Source organism: Ammospiza nelsoni, chromosome 3, assembly GCF_027579445.1.
Source record: "Ammospiza nelsoni isolate bAmmNel1 chromosome 3, bAmmNel1.pri, whole genome shotgun sequence".
Taxonomy (NCBI): domain Eukaryota; kingdom Metazoa; phylum Chordata; class Aves; order Passeriformes; family Passerellidae; genus Ammospiza; species Ammospiza nelsoni.
This window is the reverse complement of record NC_080635.1, coordinates 47,920,093-47,944,152: the sequence shown is the minus strand read 5'-3', so window position 1 is coordinate 47,944,152 and position 24,060 is coordinate 47,920,093. Positions and strand designations below refer to the sequence as shown.

The following is a 24,060-nucleotide window of genomic DNA, read 5'->3' as shown; positions in this document are numbered from 1 at the left end:
TTTCAAGAAGTGTAGGGTTTGCATTAAGCCATTTAGAGCATATCACCAAGGTACTAGAGAAGCAGAGAAAATATAAGCAGAGTCGTGAAAAATGTGAATCTGATTTGCTTTGTCTTAAAATAGAGATGTAAAGTTATTTAAGGTAGAAAAGATCCTTAAGATCATCGAGTCCAGTTGTTAACACAGGACTGCCAAATCTGCCACTAAGCCATGTCCCTGTGTGCCACATCTACATGTCTTTTAAACACTTTCAGGGATGTGGACTCAGTCACTCCCCCAGACAGCTTGTTCCAATGCCTGACAACCTATTCCACGAAAAAAAATTTATGAACATCCAATCTAAATCTCCCCAGTGCAACTTGAGGCTGTTTCCTCTTGCCTGGTCACTTGTTCCTTGGCAGAAGAGATCAATCCCCACCTGGCTACAAACCTCCTTTCAGATAGTTGTAGAGAGCAGTAAGATTTTCCATGAACCTCCTTTTCTCCCAGCTCTCTCAGCAATTTCTCATATGAATTATTGTCTAGACCCTTTACCAGCTCTGTTGCCCTTCTCTGGACACACTCCAGCACCTCAGTGTCCTTCTTGTAGTGAGAGGGCCCAAAACTGAGCTGAGGTGTGGCCTCACCTGAGCTGAAAGAGGGGGAGATCAGAGCCCTTGTCCAGCTGGCTACACTGTTGCTGATCCAGGCCAGGATGCCACCAGCCTTGGCCACCTGGGCACACACTGGCAACATGATTGGCAGCTGCTGACCAGCACCCCCAGGTCCTTTTCTACCAAGCAGCTTTCCAGCCACTCTGCCCCCAGCCTGTAGTGCTGCTTGGGGTTGTTGTGACCCAGGTGCAGGACCCAACACCAGGCCTTGTTGAGTCTTATACAATTGACCATCAATCCAGGCTGCCCAGAGCCCTCTGCAAAACCTTCCTACCCTCCATCAGATCAACACTCCTGCCCAACTTGGTGTTGTCTGAAGGTGGGCTTGATCCCCTCATCCAGATCATTAGTAAAGCTGGTAACCAGAAGCTGTTAAACAGAACTGGTCCATACTGAGCCCTGGGTAACACCCCCTGTGACTGTCTGCCAGCTGGATGTAACTCCATTCACCACCATTCCTGGGCTCAGCTGTCCAGTTCCTCACCCAGCAAATTCTGCACCCATCCAAGCTATGAGCAGCTGGTTTGTCCTGGGGGGTGCTGGAGGAAGCTGTCACAGGCTTTGCTGAAGTCCCGGCAGACAACATCCACAGCCTTGCTCCCATCCACTGAGCAGGTCACCTTGGAGGAAGAGGTCAGCTTGGCTAAGCAGAACCTGCCTTTCACAAACCCAAGGTGGCTGGACCTGGTCCCCTGGTTGTTGTGCATGTACCCTGTGGTGGCACACAGAGTCATCTGTTCTACCGCCTTCCCTGGCCCTGATGTCAATCAGGCTGACAGGCCTGTGCTTCCCTGGAGTCTCCTTCCAGCCCTTCTTGTAGATGGGCTCACGTTTGCTGACTTCCAGTAACAGGGACCTCCCCACTTATCCAGTACTGTTGGTGAGGGAGGCAAAGTGGCTCAGTGAGCACTCCTGCCATCTCCTTCTGTACCCTTGGGTGGATCCCATCTGGCCCAATAGACCTGTGTGTAGCTAACTGGTGTAGCTGCTCACTGACTGTTTCCTCTTGAATTAAGAGGACTTCTTTCTGCTCCCTGTCTTCCAGCTTGGGGCACGGTACCCCAAAAATAACTAGTCTTTTATTAAAACCTGAGGCAAAGAAAGCATTAAATACCTTAGCCTTTTCCTCATCCTTGTTGGTGCTTCGCAGCTTCCCAAACAGTAGTAAAACAGACTTGCTGGTTTTTTTTAACATTGCTGATGTGAACAGCAGCAGTGACAAATCAGTAATTTTCTGCCTTTGTGCCCTGTACCTGCTTATAAACCTGTCAGCACTTAAAGCTCTCTGATTATTCAGACAAGCATTTACTTAAGATTGTTTCCAAGTGAAAACAAGCAAAAAAAAAAAAAAAGGCTATATCTTCTTTCCAGAATAAATCTCTAGTGGAAGTGAGCTAAGCCTTCAGTGATGAGTTTGAGTACATGCGTGTTTCTGAAGTCCCATTAGTTTTGCTGAACAAAGTTCTAAAACCTTGAAAATCTCATCCTGACCTGAATGCTTGCCAAGGTCATTTTCCTGTCATTCTTGAATAGTTTTTAAAGAGTGCCTGTTGGTTCAGCTGAGTAAATTAATCTCCTTTACTGCATCTTCTGATTCAGTACTATCTTTTCTCAATCCAAAGTAGTGTGAAGAGGCAGACAAAAAGATAAATATTAAAAGGAGACATGAAAGCAAAACTTTTTCCAGCTTCAAACAGAAGATAAAAAACTGTCTTGTTCTTCTTTCATGTTAGTGAATTTCTACATAGCCTTTGTCACAGAGAAAGCTTTTATTCAAAGTGTTTTGCAGCTTCTGTTCTCAGTCTGTCCAGTGCAGTGATGGTTAGCTTCAGAAGATGATCCCGTGCTTCTGGAGGGTGGCTACTCGACCCAGTTAATTTCAAGACTGTTTCTTTTGTGGTGCTGTTTTTTTGTGAGTTTGGGGATGTTTATTGTCTTTTTCTGACTTGAAGTTTATATAGTAATATTGCTGGGAAAAACATCCAAAGTGTTAATCAGGAGCAAATATTAAATAATGTCTCTAAGGAGGTAAAGATTTATGTGTTGATATATTTGCTGAGATTCCAGGTGTTGCTGGTAGATCCAGGGAGTACAGTGTAGAAGTGCAGAAGCTGTGAAGAAGCAGAATAACCTGCAGAGAGATAAAAAGCTGTTTCAGAATAGCTGCAGTTTGTTCACTGTGCATTACCATGAGTGCCTCTTGCCATCTACTTAGTCCAAGAAAAAATATTCAGGAAGAGGCTTCAAATTCTTGGAAAAGCCCCCCTTGATTTCTCAGTAATCTGCTGAATTAACTGTAACAGTCACTGGGCAGTGACTCAAGACACTTGGAGAGTGCTCCAAGTGTCACAGATTTCAGAGAAGCAGGAAGAATGTTTGCAGGAATGCAGAGGCAGGTGGCAAGGCCATGGTTTTGGGTAAGGATGAGTCAGGGATGTGGAGAATTGCACAACATCTCTTTTGGTCAGGGGAAAGGCAGCATGTCTCTCTCCAACATCAAACTCTTCTCTTCCGGGCGTGCACTTACAGAGCCCAGTTTGGGCAGAGCATGGAGCTTGGGCATTCTTTCCTGTCTTGGGGTAAATGAATGGTGCAGCTGAGTGTGTAAAAATCTAATGACATGCCTTTGTCAGTGGCTGGTGAGTTTTGCTTGAAGGCTGGCTGATCAGGGCAGAGTGAAGTCAGAGAAAGGAGAAGCATTATAACAACCACCCAGAAAGTGAGACAGACTTTTTCATGTCTCACTGGAGCTATGAATTCTTTTCTTTCTGCAGTAGCTCTGGGCCACTGAGAGATAAAGCACCAATTCTACTTAATTTTACAGTTTAATTAGCCCTTATAATTCAGTTCAGTATATCTTACTTGTTCAGAGTCAGGATGAATTATCACCCAGCACTGCTGTGCCAGGAGTCATCCTTTCTGTGCTGTCAGGCTGCTGCCCTCTTCTTCCTTTCAGCTGCAGGTTTTAATATCTTAAGTGTGTATTTAGCATGTGTGCATGTGCTTAAGGGAGGGGACAACACTTCACTTTTGACATAAGTTTCTAAAGAAATGAGATCCATGCAGCAGTTTCAGGTGTCCTGCCTGTCTTTCCATCCTCTCCCCTCCTGAATTGCTAAATAATTTCTGAACATGTTGGCCACTTTGAAACCACATTGAGTAGGTCACTAGACTTCTGAGACAGCCGCACTGCAGGTACATCTGCTGAAGGCAAAGCCATGCAGAACAGAGCTGGTGGACTTTGTGCTGGGCCACAGCCAGCAGTCACCTCCCTGTGCCCTGCTTGGATGCCAGGCCCTGCTCTGTTGCGTCCTTGCTCGATGTGAGAGCTGTGGGGAGACAGGCTTGGGGGAGGAGAGAAAGGTCTGTAGGTCGTCTTCTTGGGAAGGAGCTTGCCTTTAGTCCCTAGAATCCACATAAGAAATATTTCCAGTTTTCTGTTTTTCATTAGCAGAGTTCATGTGTAAAGTTCTTGTTTTTCTTGAAACAAGCCTTTTTTGGTAGACGGTCTGTATCAACATTGTTGAGAATTTTTTTTTATTACTTTTTTGCACAGATTAAATGGCCAACACTAACTAATAAAAATGAGTAAATTAAACTGCTGTAGCAGCCAGACAGTGTCACATGCAGCAGTGCTGGTCAGGTTGGCAATTTTCCTTCAACTCTGACCTGAATTCTGACCTATGGGTAGCAATAAATCACATGCTATGTGAAGGCAGGGATGGACAGAGAAATTCTGGATAAGCCCAAAACAAAACTTGATTTCTGAATGTCGTTGAGCTTTTTTTGTTAGTCATTGTTACAGTGTTTTTTCCCATTCAGAAGCAGCTTTAAAAATTGTGTTTTAACACAGCACTTTGATATTACACCATTCTCTTGTTCTTGCAAAATGTGGTAAAACAAAAAGGAGGTAAATCTGGATGAATTAACTATGTCATGTGAATAAGCTTCGTGTTTGAAAGCTGAAGCACACTCTGTGCTGGCAGCTTGTGTTTGGAAGCCTTGCATGTTAGTTTGTTGATAATTTGGAAGGGCTGGATGATACATTTACAATCTTTTTTTTTTTTTTGACAAATAAACATCTTGCTTTGCAATTACTTAACCTAAGTATGTATGTCTTTGGTCCATTGATTTGGAAATAGAATTTCCCTTTTTTATAGACTGACTGGAGGTCAGTAAAACCAGAGTGATTCTGTGATGCTGTTTTCATTGTCTTAGAGTCATGCAATTCTGGTCACGACACCCAGATTTTTTTTAGTAATTTGAGGAATATTGTTTCTTCTTTTCTCTGGAACAAGTAGTGCCACACAGTTTGTTCGTGTTTTGTAGAACATGTCTATTATGTCTGCTAACCACGCTCCACTAGCATTTGAAAGGAGTGTGTTGAGCAAATGCATGGAGCTGGCATAACAAGATGCTAAATGTTCAGGACCCTTTGAATGCACGCAGGTATACTTTGTACAAAGAGCAGTACTTGGGTCAGCTTGCATCACTGACTATACAGCTCAGCTGTGGGAGGGATTGGGCTCTTTGAATGCCGTCTTCAATCAACATCTTGAAACAATGATTGCAGCCTAAGATTATCTATTAGAGTAATTTTCTGTTGGGGGATTTTTTTCTCCTTTAAAAAAAATACCCACTTAGGGAAATGTCATTAAAAATATGGTAGCAAAAAAAAAAGTTACCCTCTGGGCAAGCTGTTAAAAGTAGGGAAATGTCAGCTAAACTCGAGCATGGCCTTAACACTGTGTCTTTATGTGTGTTCTTTATAATCTGTACTTTTTGCTAACACATCATGAAACACTTTCTACCATCATGTGAGGTCTGCCTTGTAAAGTACACATTTCATGAATGGCCACATGGTGCTGTAATCCCTCCTACATATTTTTTTTCCCTTTTTTATACTACCTTTTTTAATTATGTGAGTGTGTAATGATGCTTTTTAACTGTGACTTGATGGAAGGTTAAGCACAAATCTCATGTGCAGTTTGACCTTTATGTGATCTAAGCAGGGTTTTTTGGGGGTTTATTTTTTTTTAAAGCATTGCTTTCTGGTGAATTTTTCCACACATTTTAAGATAATTTAATTTATTTAATTTATTCCTCTAGCTTTCCTGTGTTGCATAATACACTTTTATCTTTAATTCAGCTCATAATATGATATGTTCAGAATAGAGATTGTTGCTTGAAATCTAGTTACTGAAGGTGGGGTCAGGCATGCCTCCTCAATCATCCTGCTTTTACTGTTTTCAGCTTCCATGCTCACAGTCACACTGCAGATTATCAGTTTGGGAGTAACTTGATTTAAGAAAGATGATGATTAATCCACAGGGGACCAAAAGAGAATAAGAAGAATGAACAGAGATTTTAAAAATATACCTAAAATCACAGGAAAAGAAAAACAAATAGAGAAGACGGAAAGAGAGGACTGTTATAACACTTCTGATTTTTTCATTTTTTAGTTTAAAAGATTCTGCAGCGGAAAAGGGACTATGCAGTTCTTAATGAGTAATGATAACACAAGTGGCGGACTGAAATTGCTATTGAGTTCTAGATCAGACATTTAGGAGAAGGTTAGAACAACAAGGGCAGCAAAGCAACAGAATAGATTATACTTAAGGATTTTGAAGCTGGTAGTGGCAGTCGCATAGCTGATCCTGCCTTCAGAAAAAAAGATGGACAGTGACAGTTCTGAATAATTTTGAAGCTTTTTTTACCCTTGATGAATAAGTTTAAACCTGAAGCTTCCATCTTTCAGAAAGGAAATGGAAGTCTTGATTCTAAATCACCAGCAATAGAGAATCTGCTGCACTTGATAAATTCTTTCAATAGTGAATTGTTCTCTCAGATAATAAATTGAGTTATTTTTCCTCCTAATTTTTCAGAGAAGTTCAGTTGATTCCTTTTCCTTGGATCTCAGAGTCCATTTGTCCACTATGTAAAGACACATCAAATTTTTCACCTGTGTACTTATGTATAATTTCTTACACACTGTCATGCAGTCATCTCTCAGGCTTCTCTGTATTTTTTTCCTTCTCATTCTCTTTGCAAGCTGGAGGCTTTTAGTTTTTTTCATCATTTTTGTGATGCTGCATGAACTTTGTTCATGTTTTTCTGAAAATGGACTCTGTGAATGGTCACGAGTGCTGTGTCAGGCCTTTACTCCTCTCTCCTCCTGTTTTTTAGAAAAAGGGAAACGAGGATTATTATTGTGGCCTGTAAGGTTTCCCACACTCCTGATAATATGTGGAAGTATGCATGTCCTTGCCAGAACTACTCCTTCCCTGTCAATATGCTCTGCTTCATGTTCTAGATGCTTTAGGTTTCATTTGCTGTACTGCAGTGCAAAACGTTTTCTTAAGTCTTTCTTGCCTGTTGTCTCAAGTGACTCTTTACCAGCAAACCACTCCCTTCATTATTCCCTCCTTTGTTTTCTTAAAATATTGTCACGTTGCACATAGCTTCTGAATCACAGGTTATCACATTAAACTGTGTAGGTTCCAAGCCTCAAGCAGAGTGGCATCCACAATCCCTCTCTGACAGCAGATTTTCACATCTGTGACAGGGCAGCCATGTTATAGCTTTCACTTACATTGATTTTTATATTCTATAGATTGCATACATGATATGTACTGCTGAGTTACAATGATTTATTCTTTTGTTATGCACAGTTTACTGTATTTCAGTTTGCATGTGGACACTCCTAGCATTGACTTGCTCTTTGCAACAGCCGTTTCCATGGGATGGCTAGAGTCACCCATGCTTCTCTTGATAAATGTGTTCATACAGGAAGTTGAATATGCAATGCTGAGTACATTGCAACATCCTTTGCATAATAACCTTCCTAAGAAGTTGAGCCCCAAGATTTTATGCTAATGTAACTATCTCAGCCAAATCTGTGGTCTCATCCAATTTTGAAAATACATCTTTTCTACCTATCATGTTTGTTGATTTAATACTTTCCAAAGAGCTGTATCAGCTATTCTACTATTTGCAGGAAATTTATTGTAATACTTTGTAATTAGTTTCCCTATTCTTCTGTGCAAATGCATAACATTTGCATCTCTGAATTACAGTGAAACATTAATCAGAGTTCCAGAGAAATCCTGAGCCAGACCTCTGGAAGAAAGTCTTAAATACAGGGTATCTGGAATTAGGTGATTTTAATTAATGTGGAGTTTAGCTGCTGTTAGTCTTTTATGGACTTAGTTTGCTCAAGTTTACTCTTTTACTTGTTTCCAGCTGTTTGCATTACATAAATGTAAACATAATTAGTATTTCCTTTACTTTACTTGGGACCCATGCAGGATGCGGATCCGTGTTGGTGCTGTTCATTGTGAATTTATATATTAAACTTCTCTGATATCCTCAGGAGAATGAAAAATATAGGGTAGAAAGAAGACCCTAATTGTTTAGCATGCATGAATGACTGACAAAATACAGCCTAAAATATTTTGGTAGATTTACAGGATAGTGAAGTAGAGAAATACAAGGCTTTACAGCGTTATCTTTTAGCCATTCGCTGGTCTGAGGCAGCTTACTAAACAATTCCTAAAGGACTCTGTTGTAATTTTACAGTGACCCAGACACATCACTTCAGAAACTGAAATTTCTATTATTGAAATCTCAGGTCCAGAAAGGGTGATTGATGAGGACTGTGCACTATTTTACTGTTAACTTTGAACCACTGGGCATTTTGAATCCCTGCACATACCTCTCATTGAAGGGCAGGCCAGTCAAAGATAAAGTTTTGAAATGAAAATACTTGTTTCATAGAATCATAGATTTGTTAAGGTTGGAAAAGACTGCTGAGGTCATCAAGTCCAACTGTTAACTACACTGCCAAGTCCACCACTAAGCCACGTCCCTAAGCGCTGCACCTACATGTTTTTTGAATGCTTCCAAGGATGATAATACATCACCTGTCTGCATTGCTTGTTTTGTGTCTGGGATAAATTAGAGAGCGATAACGATAAACCACACTGGCATAACTTTTAAGTTCAGCTTGCTGGGGAGAGGCAGCCTCGTTAGTACTCTGCAAGAAAGGAAAAAGGCCTCATGAAGCCAAAGTTTTACCTGAAGTCTGCTCTAGATAGTCCTTGTACCAGTTCAGCTATGCCAGCCTGTACTGTTATGACTGAAATAACTGTGTGGGTGACATAGGTGCATCAGTAGAGAAATGCCCTATACAAACTCCACCAGTTCTAAAGAAAAGGTTGAGAGCATGACCACAGCATGAGGCTGAAGGCTGCAAGAGAGGCACTACAGACAAGAGCAGGAAGATAAACTCTTGATTATGGAGGCTGGCAGTACCTCAGCCCATTCCTCTTTGCATCTCATCCCTTGGGAGGACCACTGGAGCATCCCAGAAGTGTCTGGTGTTTGTGTGGAGAGAATTGCTTTGCCACAAGTTCATGCTGATGCAGATGTTATGAAAACTAGTATTTCAAAATAACTTTTTCAGAAGATAAACATTGGGGTAACTGCATCTTATTTAAGCCCTAAAAAGGTGAAGGTTCTATGTTAGTGCTTTTACATGACCTCCGTGTGAAGCTGTGCTGCAGGGTAGGTAATGGAGCTCTAACATAATTGCTGAGTAAAGATGGCTGGGCAATTGTACTCTCAGCATGTGATTCTTACTTGTATGATGCTGGAAAAGGAAATTGTGCTTCCTTTATAAGAAGGAAACAATATGCCTGTTCCTATTAATTTTATGTGGCTGTTGGTTCTTCTTTGCTTCCATTACACTGAATTTCTAGCAACCACCCTTTTTGTTTAAGGGGAAAACAGAATGTGTTGAAAGAGTAAGAGGCAGACGACATTATTTCAGAGAACAGGGTGGGAGTCATCTTTTCCTTGAGGAGTTGTGATTTGCCTGCAAGGATGAAGTAACCATCTTCTGCTTGTGTGAAGAGTTTTGTATTAAATGCAAAGTCAGCAGCCTCCTGAAGTGAAATGAAAAATAATAGGAGCTAAGAGAGTTTCCATTTTAAAGCCAAGCAAATAACTTTGTTGGTTTTTTCCCCCCTAGCTTGCAAGGGGTTTGTAAATAATAAAATTAGAATTCATCAGAAACGTGAAGGGGCAAGCTCACATGCTTCTCAGGCTTTTTTTTTTTTTATTTTGCTTTTTTTAAAAAAGACATAGGTAATATATTATTAATGAAGCTAAATATCATTGATTGAAGCTTGCAAATAGTTTTTTTGATGAGGACTCCAAAACTACACCTTCAACAACAGATCAGTTAAAACGAATGGGATTTACTAGTGCATATAAGATAAATCAGGAAACATTAAATACAGCAAGAATGTTGTGAGGGTTGGTGTATTATCCATTTGCAGTGCTCTGGTGGAGTGGTGGTATCCTGACCCACTCTTCCCAGTCAGGCCAATGTGCTGCTGGAGATGAGAATATTTGTGCAACTTCATCATGTGGGATCCAGTCGTGATTCCATTCAGGGAAGGTAAGTCTGCTACTCAGGCCTAGAAAATATGATCATGTCCCATTTTGAATCCTTCACAATAGGGGTTTGAGTGCAAATAAGGTGATGTGATGTATAATGAGAGCACATATCTATTTTTTTGCAAGAGCGCTTTCATGTGGGTGTTGTTAATCTGAAAAGTTTCACTTGGGAGAGCATTTAATATGTTGTGATTGATAGGTATCTAAAAATATGCAGAACATACTTGAACAAATGGAGCATTGATTTGCCCTTTTCTTCTTTAAATAGCTTAAGGGACTTGATTTTCTTTTAACTGTTAGGATTTTTTATGCTCTATGAGTGCTGCTTAGCTTCCATAAATGACTCCAAGTACAGTTGATAGAAACAAATGGCTGGAATTTGCAGTATTATAAACTATGTTTAAAAAAAAAAAAAAAAAGGCACATTTGAATAAGGACCAGAACAGACTTGATTTTTTTAATAATCCCTTGCTTGTTGCCTGGTGGAGCAACCCCCAGCTGGGTGTATAGCAGCTGGTTACATTGTGCAGAAAATCAGAAATTTGAGCTGTCCTGTGTTTGGGGAGGCAGGGGAGCATGCACAATGTGCATTTCAGAAATGGGAATTCCTCTGTAGCATTTGTGGAAGAGTGACCTCCTGTCTCAGCTGTCCTCTTGGGGTGATTGAGCTTGTGTGGGCCTGTTTTCTCAGGGCTTATGGTCCTGAATTACTCAGGACTGTTCTCATTTTCAGAAACATGACCTTACCAGCAAAAGGGTGGGCTCTGGGAATAGGATGGGTGGGTTGTACAATCTCACCCCTCCTTTTACTTCAGAAAAGACAGTATGTATTGAAAATTTCTATCAAGACAGCTATTAGCTGTCTGATTTTCTTTTTTCGCTCCTCTAATGAGCTTTTAGGTTTAACATCCTCTATGGAACCTGGGGCAGGACAGCCCTGCTCTCTTGCATCTATAAATCTTATGATCTTTTTGTCTTAAGACAGCTTGCTGCTGACATCGCTTCTTAATCGCTACTGCTTCCCCTTTTCTTTGCTCTCCTCCACTCACCTCTGTCTCTTGATTATTGCTATCTGCATCAAGCAGCAGGAGGATAATGTGTCCAGTAATTTAGATGCAATCCATTCTTTCCAACAATTTCACTTGAAAAGTTTAGTTTTCAAAACTACCAAGCCAAGGCATCCACTCAGAGCTTTCTATTTGAGTAAATATTGTCAAAACTTTATGCCCACATTGTCCTGTTGTATTTGCAGGAATGCCTTTTTTTTTTTTCTTTTTTTTTTTCTTTTGTTTTCTTTTGTTTTCTTTTTTTTTTGTTTGTTTTCTTTTTTTTTTTTTTTTTTTTTTTTTTTTTTTCAAATACAGGTTTTATTTCTGTATGAAGACAAAAAGCAGCAAAGATAAGCTTAGAGAAGAATTCAGGGTACTAAATTCAGGATATTTAACTTGCACATCCATGTCCAAACTGGGTTGTGCACTAATCAGGAAGCAAGGAGCATATGCCTTTTTAATTGGATTGTTTTAAAATTTTATGCTGTCTGTGCAGTTTCAAATTACAGCAGTGATCCTGCAACACTGAGGTCAATGAGATTACTGATAGGCATAGTTACTCATGAGACAAGCCTTTGTAGACTGTGTTTAGGAGTCTGGGGAATCATGCAGGAGAAAAATCAGTTTTAAACTCTATGAGATTTTTCTCTTGTCTTTTACTAGAATTCATAATTTTAAACAAGTTTGCTGCCTCTTGAATATTAATGAAAAGCCCTGATCTTTTATTATACAAATTCAATCATTCATTGCCTCAAAAGATGGGGAGAAACTGAGAGGGGTTTTTTTGATCTAAAGGGTGTCTTCAGTTTTCTCTCTTTAATCTAGTATTTTACAGTTTAGAAGAAATTATATAAATTGTGACTCAGAAAATCATCAGAATAGCATTTAAATACTTAAATATGGCTATGTTCTCAATCTCACAAAAATAAAGTATAAGCTAGTGCTTAAGTGAGAATTGTTCACCTAAATTGGGAAAACAGAAGAGAGAAGCATAATCTGTGTTCTTAGATGAGGAGAATTCCAAGTTGAATTTATCCTATAAACTCCTAAGTCCAGAAAGGTTTTATTTTATTCTTTGTCTCAGAGAATTTGTAGTCCATACATCTGTTCCATGAACGTCCATTTTTTCATTTTGACCATGGAACAGTGTAAGCAGCTTTCCCCCCCTGCTTTTTTTTTCCAGTTAGGCCTGATGCTGTGTGTTGATACAAAATATGCAGTCAGTGTTTTAACATTGTGATAATACAGTGTAATCACAAACCTTCCCAAGCTTCTTTTTCCTCCTTTCCTCTTTTGATATCCCAGCTATTGAACTGAAGATGTTAGCACCAGGAGGTGCTTACACTTAGCACCAGGAGGAGACGTACAGGAGGGTAAAGTCAAGGTGGTGAAGTTGCTCTGGTTTATCTTCTCATCTCTTAAGTTGCAGATATCTCTGCTAGATTTTATGTGCAAGCCTGGTCACAGCTGTTGTTACCCTTTCCTTTTCCTTGGACTTGCATGTTCTTGAGATTGATATTTAATTATTTTTTTGAAGCAAGAATTTTCATGCAGACTTAAAAAAGTTCATGAAGTGCAGTACAGGGATAAGGTATTGCATAACCATGAAATAACCTCAAATCCAGCCGGTGGTGCAGACTGGGGGTGAGGGGACGAGTTGTTCCAGCAAATAAAAAGTTGGAAATACCATGCATGTCTGTCAGTTCATCCAGAGGAACCTTTGGGAAAAAGCTTTCAAAGTAAGCTGAAAATCCTTTGCACATTACTACACTTACTGTACAGGAAAAGGGGATCCAAGGCTGCCTTACAGCAGTTACTGTTGGGTGGTGCCTGTTCTAACATGACTGCCCAGGTAAGAAGTGTGTTGAGAAGAAGAAATGCTCATTCTCTGATTCATCTGCAGAAGGTTCTTCATCTGAAAACAGCAAGGAGAGAACTCAAGAAGCAAAACTGTTGATACAGTGTAAAAAATGGTTTTCAACTAAAATGTTTGTAGTACGCATATAGCTTAATGTGACTTCATATTTACTGTTCTCCCTGAAGAGATTTTACATGCATTTACAAAGGTTTGGAAACTAGTTGTAAGATTCTCAGTTTTGCTCCTCACCTTGTAAAGGCTCTGAATTTCTGTAGGAAGTAATTTGAAAGCGTTCAAATGAGAGATAATAGATATATGTTTGTGTGGAGCCTGTGATGAGATTCACCCATTTTTCTTTCCACCAGGTTTGGAGGAGACCAGCCCGTGTACATCAATATTATTAGAGATCCTGTCAACCGATTCCTGTCCAATTATTTTTTTCGACGTTTTGGAGACTGGAGAGGAGAACAGAATCACATGATCCGTACCCCCAACATGAGGCAGGAGGAAAGATACCTGGTATGTTTAAATAAAAGGTTTTGATTACCAATTTCCCATCATTGTTATGTAGTGCTGTTATTCAAACTGTATGCATGAAAAGTGGGAGACGAGCATCTCCCATCTTGTGTTTTTCCTCTGTCTTCTCTTGCCTGGTCCTTAGTTTGCGCAACTTTCCTGTGTAGAGTGTTGCCAATGAATTCAGTTTGATCTTGAATAAGCTGACAGCAAGTTCCAGATTTCCATGGCTGAATTATCGTCCTCACACAGCGTTGGATTTGCACTGCATAGTAATGTAATAATTCTGCCTATATTTATCACTGTGAATATTCACACAGATTTTTAGGTTCAGACGATGTCTGTAACTCTGCAGCCTCAGAAGAAAATCGAGAAACAGAGCAATTCAGGGAGCTCAAGTCTCCAGTGTTATTGCTGCCAAGTTGTTTGCAATGTTCTTTACACCAGGGCTCTAATCTCAGATCTTGCTTTGGTTTTGTTGCCTTTTGTCATTTTTGGGTTAAGATGATGGCAATAATGCTGAATAAGCTATTCATAACAAGTTTTAAATTTGTACGACTGCTGAACTGTTGTAACACCTGCCAGTTTTTGTTGCAAAGCAAGGTCCCATGGCAGTAGGTGTTGAATGAATGCTAAATAAGAAACTAAGAAGCTAGGAAGGTGGCTAGTTTGGTTTATTAATGATCACTTTGCATGTACACAGATACCTCTCAAAAAGACAAAATTTTAGAATTACTTCTTGCTCTCTCTCTAATGGAGATCCAGTTGGATTGGATTCAGCCTTCAGGCATACTTGAACTGCAGAGAGTTCAATGAAACAGCAGTGACAGGACAGCTTGATGGTCTGCTATGAGATGTTGCAGGCCAGATAATGTCAGAACAAGATATGTCTGTGGCTTTTGGAGGAGAAAGAGAGGATGTTTTTGTGAGGTTTTGAAGAGGCAGTAGAGTACAAGATGTGTGATGAGCCGTAGAGGACACAACTCTGAACAATTGCCACACGCTACCTTTCAGCCCTAGCTGAAGTTAGATGAATCCAAGGTGGGCTGGGTTTTTTCCCTGTTACAGAGCTTTTTAAATTTCATTTGTCTTCTGGTTTTGGTCATGTAGAGCCCTGTGAACAGACAAGCTTGTACATTACGGGTAATTGAAGGGGGAGGTATCAGTGTAACGGTCTAATAGCCTTAAATTTAATGACATCTCCTATACAGGTATAAACTGTGAAGGGTTTCTTATTTGCTATGTGCCTATGCATCCCAAAGAAGTCCCTATGCTGAGTGGGTCTTGACCTCCTGGTGTGCAGAGCTGGAAGGTTTTGCCTGTTGTGTGTGCATGGACTTCTGCATCACTGTCTCTGAATGGGACAAGAGGGTTGAGGAAATTACTGATTGGTGGGGGTTTTTACTACAACTTTATAACAGTACTACATTTTCTTTTTTGGAAATGTTAAAAGTGAGTGGTAGAGCCTGTACTTTGCTTTGAGTGCCTTCTCATTTGAAGTGCAGTGATTGGCATCTCTTACAACTGACTCTGGTATTATTCCAGTATTGACTGCACAGCTTAAGACATGATCTATATAGCCAGTGAAATTTTACTTCAAGCAGAACAGAAACAAATAGATCCAATTCATATTGTCTTGGCTTAAAAACTAATAGAAATTACCTTGCATTTTCATAGGCGTTGGTATGTTCTTTAAGAAGTTAATTATTTATATGCATATGCAGATATCTGTGAATACATAGATCAGTACAAAAGCTATAATGAAAAAGAAATAAAAAGTATCTGACTGAGGTCAGTAATTATTTTGTTCAAAAGGCAGTTTGTTCATCTCAGGCACCATTAGTATCCTTAATAAAAACTATTTTTGCATTTTTGTTTTGATTTTCTCTGTTGGTAAGTCAGTGTTAGAATCCTGGAAACATTTTTGGAACCTGTTTTCCATCCTTCCTTGGCAGACTTTGGCAGTCACTTGCACTGCTCAAAGAGAGTGACAGTAAGACATAGGTCACTTGCCATTGAAATTAATTGTCTCAAAAGCTGGTCATTCTGAATGTTCAGCATTTTTAACACTTTAGCTAACCAACTACATCATATATTGCATGCCTGCATTCTAATATTTTCCTCAGAGGTGCAAGAAAATCAGCTGGCGTATTTCTTAAAATTCAGGTATTGGGGATTTTGGAGGCATGGCTTCAGAAATCTGCAAAATCAATTGTCAGATCTAACTGTGAAGAAAGTAAGCAGCTGGTTTTACCTCTGAGACTGAACCAATATGCCATTTTAGCACAGGACTGATGGGTGGCCTCATTGCAGGTCACATAATTTTTGCAGTTCTTCACTAATATTCTTTTAAATGCAAAACTCATCATGAAGCATTACTTTTTTTTACAGGGGACTATTTAAGGATAAACTTAGATTTAGCATATTAAATAGTTTCAACATTGATCACAATATTAAACCTAAGTTGTTGGGGATGAGGTGTGCCTGACCACTAGCAGATACATGAAAGCAGGGGTAGGATATGAACTTTTACTTTTCTTCTTCCATCAGCCAGGAAAACACAGCTCTTTTCTGGAGTACTTGTTGTGTGATAGCAGTTAAAGACTTACAAAATGGACTGGAGAAGCTTTATATATTACTTTCCTGTTTTACCAGAAGAAATGGGTTTGCAGGCAAAATATATGTATGTGGAAAGTGGGTCTTAGGGGCTAATTGTGCTTTTATCAGCCATGATGTTCTTGGCTTGCTATCTCCTGGAACGTGGTGCAGGCACCTGGGAGCCTTTCCAGGCCATCTTGGCATCTTCATCAACAGCTGCCAGCAATGGCCATCTCCATTGAAAAGCTGAGGGCAGCGTCCATATTCCCTCATACTGCAGTGTGAAGGTGTGGGAGCTCAGCTGCTCTGGAAAGCAGACTCTTAAGGGTGGAAAAGCATTTTAAGATCAGGTTGTGATGCCCTTGATGGAAGCATTCCCTCCCATCAATTCTGATCCTTATGAAAAAAGGGAGTTGAAAAAAAAAAACAGACTATCTTGAAGTCTTGCAGTACCTTGCATGCTGCTTTTTTAACATCGAAAATCTGAACTGCTGACATTGCAAAGGTCAGAAATAGAGACAGAAATTTCTGCCATTCATTGATCATTTGAAATTTTCTCTGAATAGAGCTTCAGGCTTTGACTTTGTTCCAGGAAACACAACCATTCATTCAGGAGTCAGATAAATTGTTCTAAGCATTTTGGTAAATGTCTCTGTTTACCAAAATTTAATTGAAAGTCAGGATAGAAAACAAGCCTTTTATTCATGAGTCAGATAACAGCAGAGGCAGCTGCTGCAATGTGTGACTTTTTACCCAGATCCACCAGCTCCTTGCCAGTGCCTGACCTGGCACTTTCACTGCTGGACTGAGTTACTGTTAGTCACCCGAAGAAATCACTTCCAAGCTTCCCTCCCAAAAAATAGTGGCAGCCTGGTAGTGTGGAGTATGGCAGAGAGGTAATTAACGGTGAGCACCTTGAGCCAAGTCTCAAGCACACTGATGTGACTGTCAGCCCTACATTATGGTCCTGTAAGATGAGTTAAATTCACAAAAGTTAATTTAAATCCATTGTAGTGAATATGTTTCAGGTCGAACTAGAGTTCTTGGAGTAAATATGCTTGAATAAAGCAAGGAAACTCTTATCAGTTGTGAGTGCTGCAGGTACCAAGCAAAAGAAAAACATGCCTGAGATGTGATTTAGTTCAGGGCTTGGAAAGGCAGGAGGCAGGAAGCACCCCGATGAAGAGGGACTACTATTAATATTTTAATGTTTTATATTACAATTGTTCCTTCCAGAAGACTTGTTTGTAATTATCTAGTGTTTATTACAGCTTCAGTTTGAGATATCAAATATTAAAAAAGGCATGTATAGGTGTTTCATATTTTCTTAATACTTGGTGAAACTTTGATCTAAGACTACTCAGGCTGAATAAGTGTTTGAAGCAGCATAGGCTGTGTGTTGTTGCCTGAATTGCAGCAAATCTGGTTACATGGGATTCTGATCTCTGTTAGGCTCATTAATACTACAGCTCCTAGCTCACTCCAGTAAAAGATTGCTGAGCTAATGTATCATAAGTGAGAATTTTTGCATTTAAAAAATCATTCAGTGAGATAAGAACTTGTCACCTTCCCATAGGATATTTGAAATTTTCATTATAATTAAGAGTTACATTTGCACAGCGTCTCTGTATGGCTCTGTATAGTTTTTCAACTTCATCTCTGAAAATAAATATGTTTTTCTCAGCAAAAATTAAAAATATTCTAACAATATTCAACCTCATTTATGTTAAAGATTACTCATGCAAGTGATCCCATAAAGGAGCATCTGTCCTTTTGTGTTTTAAATGAAATGTTAAAATAATTGTTAAAAGTGTATTAAGATTACTTTAAAGGAGGGAAGTAAAATTCAAGTGATGTCAGGGAACTTTCACATCAAATTTCTTATAATAGGAAAAAAATTCCTTTTGCAATGCTAGCTTTTATGGCTAAATACTTAAACTAATGTTTTTTAGGCTATTTCATAAATTCCAAACAAAATAATTACAAAAGGTCAATGGGTAAATGGTGTTCCCTTCACCATAGAACATTTTTTTTTTAGTCTTGAATCTTGAGAATTTCCTTTTATTATTTCCATGGTTTTCATTAATATAAGAATATTCACTAAATATATTTAACTAGTTTAGTTATTTATATCCTCAAACTTCTATCTACAATGAAAAATATTCTTTTACCAATTACACTGATTTTCGGACAGCAGCTGGCTGTCTTATTTCCTGTGTTTATCTGCATAATATCCTGGGTAATTATATTATGAATTGTCATCAGTACCTGACATTAGTATTTGTCATCATTGAGCTTTCTCCTTCGTGACTTCAGATAAGTTTCTTGAAGCTTTTCAGTTGCCTGACACTTGGCCTCCAAGGAGAGACCATGGTATGGAGCCCATGCCTTCTTCTTCTGGCTGTCACTCTCATGAGTGTGTTTCTCTAAAAAAAAAGCCTGGGAGAGAGTTGTCTGCCTGCAAATTTGGTCCAGTGAGGGAGTACAGGGTTCATGACTCTGATTTTCCTGTTGAGGACCTCACAAGAGGGGCTACCAGTGCCTGTTGATTGAACCTGGGAAATTTTGAGGAGGCTTTGATAACTTGATTAGCATTGATTAGACTGGAAATCTGAGGCACGCAGAGGTTAAAATTATTTGCCTTTGTCTGTGCAGTGCATACCAGATATTGGAGAGTTAAATCTACAAATTAAAAAGAACATTTTTCACTTTTCACTGTGTTCTGAGCTGTAGTTAGGAGACTAAACATTTTGTGCCCTCTCAGTGTTTTCCCTGACACAGACCCATGCAGACAGTAGTCATTTTCCTGCCTGTGTTATGCCCTGGTGCTGAGATGGTTGGGGCTGGTCACTGGACGTGCTGCAGTGCAGTTTGCAGCTGAAGTTGGGTTTGGATCACACAGTAGCACCAATCCCTGCACCCAGGACAGGGCTGCTGGGAGAGCACTGCTGAAGCACAGCCACCTGTCAGCTGACCCAATTAGAACAGTTCACTGCTTCTTCCCTCTAATGAGTACTTTTAATAGTCTCCAGCTGTTCCCTTTTGCTGTATTACCTCTTCACAGCAAAATTTCTGGCTCATTTTTGCAGCTCTTCATCTATTGTGTGTGCTCTAAAGCACCATTTTCCCCCTTAGATTCTCCCACTTTGTATTAATAATTTATTGAACCACAAAGTTAATGGTAATTCAGACCTCAGCTAGAGGAGGGACTGATTAAACAACTTATAATATTAAAGGAAATATTTTCATGGCTGACATTTACTTTTCAGTGACTTTAATTTACAAACCAATATTTTTTTAATGTTCCCCTGTGGTGTTTGCATTCCAAGCATTGCAACATTATGCATTTATACAAAAGCAAAAAAATGGGCCTTCTAAATCTGTTTTCATTCAGTAGTCTGAGTCAGTTGCATATAGTAAATATGCAATATAGCATTGGTTAAGATTGCAACACTAAAAACTTCCATGTAATTCACAATGCATACTTATATTCATAGAAAATGCAAGATTAATACCATGCTTTTATTTTAATGATACCATTCTGTATTGCCATTCTCCTTTTTGTGGAGACAGAATACAGGATAACAACAATATATTGCTTCAGAATGTGAAAAGGTGAGGGGTCTTTTCTTGCAGCAAAAGTAGTGGTCTGAAAATTTCTGGCTGTTGCAGATTTTAAGCAACTGCACAGAAAACCAGAAAACAAGTAGCAGTAGAGGTCCCAACACTAAATACCCACAACCTTATTTAAATGTAACATTATTACAGGGTCTTCCTGGTTTTCGGTAGGACTTTTAAAGACATTTATATACATAAGAATATACTTATATTATTATACTTATATAGTATACTTATATACTTAAGATCTTTTATTAAAGGACCTTGCTGTATTAAGTTTAAAATTATGAATCTTAATTTTTATGGTGATTTTGCCAAGTTTTTATTTGTGCCTTCTAAGCATGAATACAGGACAGCTCTTGATTTCTCTCTTGTGCTGCTTTTTGGGTTTTATGTGTTGTGGTAGCTTGGGGAAATAGTTTTCTCTAGCTTCTCTATAGGAAGATCCTGTTTGTAGAGTGGAAAATCCCAACCACAGAAGAAAGATTCTAATATACTGATGCCAGCTTTTTAAGGCCATGTAAACTGTATAAGAGAAGAGGGTATGTCTGTGTTATATTTTAAGGAGATATATTTTTGGATCATTGAACAAGAACAGAAAAGAGCATTCTTGTGCAGCCCAGGGACAAAAGCCAGCCTTGCCTTCAGTGAAGGAGGGAAAGCACTTTGTGGGGGATAATCCTTATTTCACTTAGAAACTGATGGACTCTCACAAGCCTTTTACAGGGTTAGGAGTGAGATCTTCTCTGTGCATTGGGTGGTTCTACCGTAGCGTGTTTGTTTCTCAGTAGCAGTCAAAAAAGGCAAACCAAAAGCAATAAAGGGCAATACAGAGAGCTTCATTGTATGTAGATCTCCAGTATGTCTGCACTCGACTACTTTCATTTGACATTTGTGACTTCCTGTCCTAGGGTATTTCCTCCCAGATTTGTCCTAAACCAGGACACCTCCCATTCCCAAAATGGGATTGAAAGAACCAGAAAACACTCACAAATGGGTGGGAGAAATGATTAAATAATTTCCATATGAGGAATGACATAGGTTCAGGCTCTTGAGGAAGAAGTAAACACGGGTAAGGATACAAGAAGACAGATTTTTGGGAGGCATGAAAAAGTGGCCTCAAGGATGATTACTTTTGAGCTGTTTCATTGTAAGACTAATAGAAGTTTACAGCTGGAATGGATAGTTACGGGATCCAGTAAAAAATAGAAAATGCGATGGTTTGGCCAGCATGTACTGAAGCTGTGGAAGTCCTTTCTGGTCATTGTTGTGAATAAGTTCTGATGTATTCAAAAAGGAAATATCTTAGGAAACATTTCTTTACAGAGGGAGTGGTCAAGCACTGGAACAGGCTTCTTGGAGAGGTAGTCGATGCCCAAGGAGCATCAACATTTAAGAGTGATTTGTACAACGCCCTTAACAATAGCTTTAACTTTCAGTCAGCCCTAAAGAGGTCAGGCAGTTGGACTAGATGATCCTTGTAGGTCCCTTCCAACTGAAATATAATATTCTATTCTATTCTATTCTAGTCTTAAAAGTGCAGCTATGTAGCCCCCAAGGGCTGTTAATTACCAAAGCAACACCTCTTCATCAGAAAATGTCTGATCAGTAAAAATCTAAAGCCTCAGGGGTACCCAGGAAAAGGTCCTGTGTGTATGGTAAATGTTCCTCATAGCCAGTAGTGATTTTCTGAAATTGGTTTCTGCTCTGGGTAACTCAAAAGCAAACTTGAAACTGACATGCTTACAAGTGAATTCTGCTACTAGGTGATTTATATAAGGTAGTTACAGTTATAGACATCTCCAGTTGAATGTTGTTTCTTGACTTTAAAATAGTTGAGTGTTCTTGGGTATATGCGACAGTAGCTAAGACTTGTTGTCTTACATCTCTTCCAATCAAATTAATTTTTGTAAGTTCCAAACTGATGCTGAAGCTATAAATTGTTAACACTGTCACAACTATTCTCAAATTTATCATCAAAAGCTAAGATACAAATGCATTTCAAGTGTGAACTGCATCCACTATTTTATATTGTGCGCTGTTAATAGTAAAGGTACTAGAAGAGAAGATGTCAAAATCCTTAAAATTGATGGATAAAACACTGTTTCAGTGGTAACATTTGTTTCATACTGTTCAGAAATGCGAAGTCTCTTTGGTCTGATGTTTCAGTATGGGTGAATTTCAAGTGTTTGATAATTTTTGTAAGCCTCAAGTTGAGTATTTGCATTTTCAATTCTCACATACTTTGTTAATGTGAAAGTAACAGGAACACACATCTAAGCAGATAACACTTGCATGATTCCCAGTAAGGGATGATTTAACAATTATAATTAGCTGACAAAAAAACAAGAGGATCTGTGTGTGATATGAATGTTATCTTCAGTGCGTAGTCTAGCATTTTGGGCATTATGAACACAAAAGCAACATTTAGTAGTAATCAAGTAAAACTAATTATTGATTGATATTTTGTCTTAAGTTGGAATACAATGGTTTTTAAAACTGTAAAGTTTTATCATCCAGAAAAAAGAACGCTTTCAGTTTCTGCAAAGTTTTAAAAAATTATTTTTAAAGTTACAGTTTGTACATGGCATAAATAATGGAGATGGGGCATTGACCAGCAAATAGTGTGTCTTAATAATATGATGTAATAATGTACATATGTGTATATATGTCTGTGTTTAGGAGTAGGAGTCAGACTTTTTGAAATTATGTTTAATTAACAATTTTTTTGAAGACTTGTCTAATGAAATCATGGTGCCTGTCCCTAGAAAACCGTACTATAAAACCTCCTAAGTAGGAAGGTTTTATACTCCATACTATAAAAACTCCTTGCTAGGAGTTTGCCTTGCCTATTTTCTTTTCCTTCTTGCATTATGCTTTAACCACCTTGAATGAAAACTTTTTATTGGCAGTAGGATGGGGAAGGAAACTGCAGAACCTTTTGCTCCTCCTGACAGAGGAAAGACAGAGAGAGACACCCCTCCTCTTACTGCCAGCATATTGAATGTGTTCAGGCTGTGGCATGATAATGTAATTTCAGGCAGTCAGATACTCACTTCGCTCTGTAGGTGTCAAAACCTGCAGGAACTGACAACCCATGAAAATAAAACTGAATTTATTAGCCCATTTTATTCCTTGTCTGTCATTCGCCTTCCTCTTTCTGTTCTGTGGTTTATACCTAAGTTTTCTGGCTGTCAGAGCTGCCAGCAAAGAGAAATAAGCAGAGATCCTGATCTCTAGAACTTCCTAGCTAAAGCAGAGCTGAAGTTGTGAGGTGGTGCATGGCAAGGAGAGCGCAGGGCAGTAGAATTGGGAGAAGTGCCTGCCCATGGTGTGTGGCTGACGTGGTGAAGGATAGACATGTCTTTATTTAGGCATCCAAAGCTGTCCTGAGCCTTAGGTGTTTGTTGACGACAAAATGTTTTCCTATCGTGTAATTCTTGGTGGTGGTGTGGACTCTTCTGTTGACTGCAGAATTGCTGGGCACACTTGTCAATTCTGTATTTTTAAGACTGAAGTAGCTTATGTTGAAATCATATGGAAGCAGAGATGGCATTTTGTGGAAAAAAGGGACAACAGTGCCCAGACATACTCAAGACTTCGTTTGTTCTAGTTTTTCTGAAGTTTTTAAGGTTTATTGTGCCCTGCAGAGTAAAATCCTGTGCCTTATCCTGGCCCCAGCTCAGAGGGACCCCAGGGCCTGCTGGAGCGCAGTGTGCTTGCTCCTTTCTGGGTGGCACCAGACAACCAGAGTCTGTTGACATGAGTCTGTGGAGCCCACGTGGGGTGCCTGGATATCCTGTGGGACACATCTGGGCTGCTTGTCCCACTAGGGAGGTGGCAGATTCTTTCCAGCCAGCCCACCCAGCAGGGAAAGAACCCCTAATACAGCAGTGAAGACGAAGGACAGAGGTGCAAATTTAGATTTTGTTTCAGTCTCGTTACAGAATGAATAGATCTGAACTGGGGAATAGTCTGCCTAAAAATCTGGTGCTGTCTGTCTGTTCTTGCTTTGTTTGCTTCAGTTTGCTCCTGTGATGGAGAGAATGGGTGTTTGTGTTTCTCCAAAAACAACCAAATGCCATAGGTTTGTGTTGGCAGATGGATTGTAATCTGCTCTCTGGTTGCTTGGCCCTGCCTGGCAAGTGGCCGCTGTGTTTTCCTTCAGGAGTGCTCTTCAGGTGTCAGGTATTCCAGAAATCAGATTTTCCTTCCTGGCTTAAAAAGTACTGCCCCTCTCTCCTCTCCCTCTCCTTCCCCATTTTTTGTTAATAATCAGTCAAGTTAAGAAGGGTACTGCTGCCAG

General features: G+C 39.4%; 1 protein-coding gene across 1 annotated transcript in view; it reads left to right on the top strand.

Annotated features, from left to right (window-relative positions):
- Positions 1-24,060, top strand: part of UST (uronyl 2-sulfotransferase) — a 152,458-nt gene that overhangs the window by 82,594 nt on the left and 45,804 nt on the right. Inside the window, exon 5 of the mRNA XM_059468150.1 lies at positions 13,388-13,541. Coding sequence (XP_059324133.1) covers positions 13,388-13,541 — 154 coding nt within the window. The remainder of the gene's footprint in view (positions 1-13,387; positions 13,542-24,060) is intronic.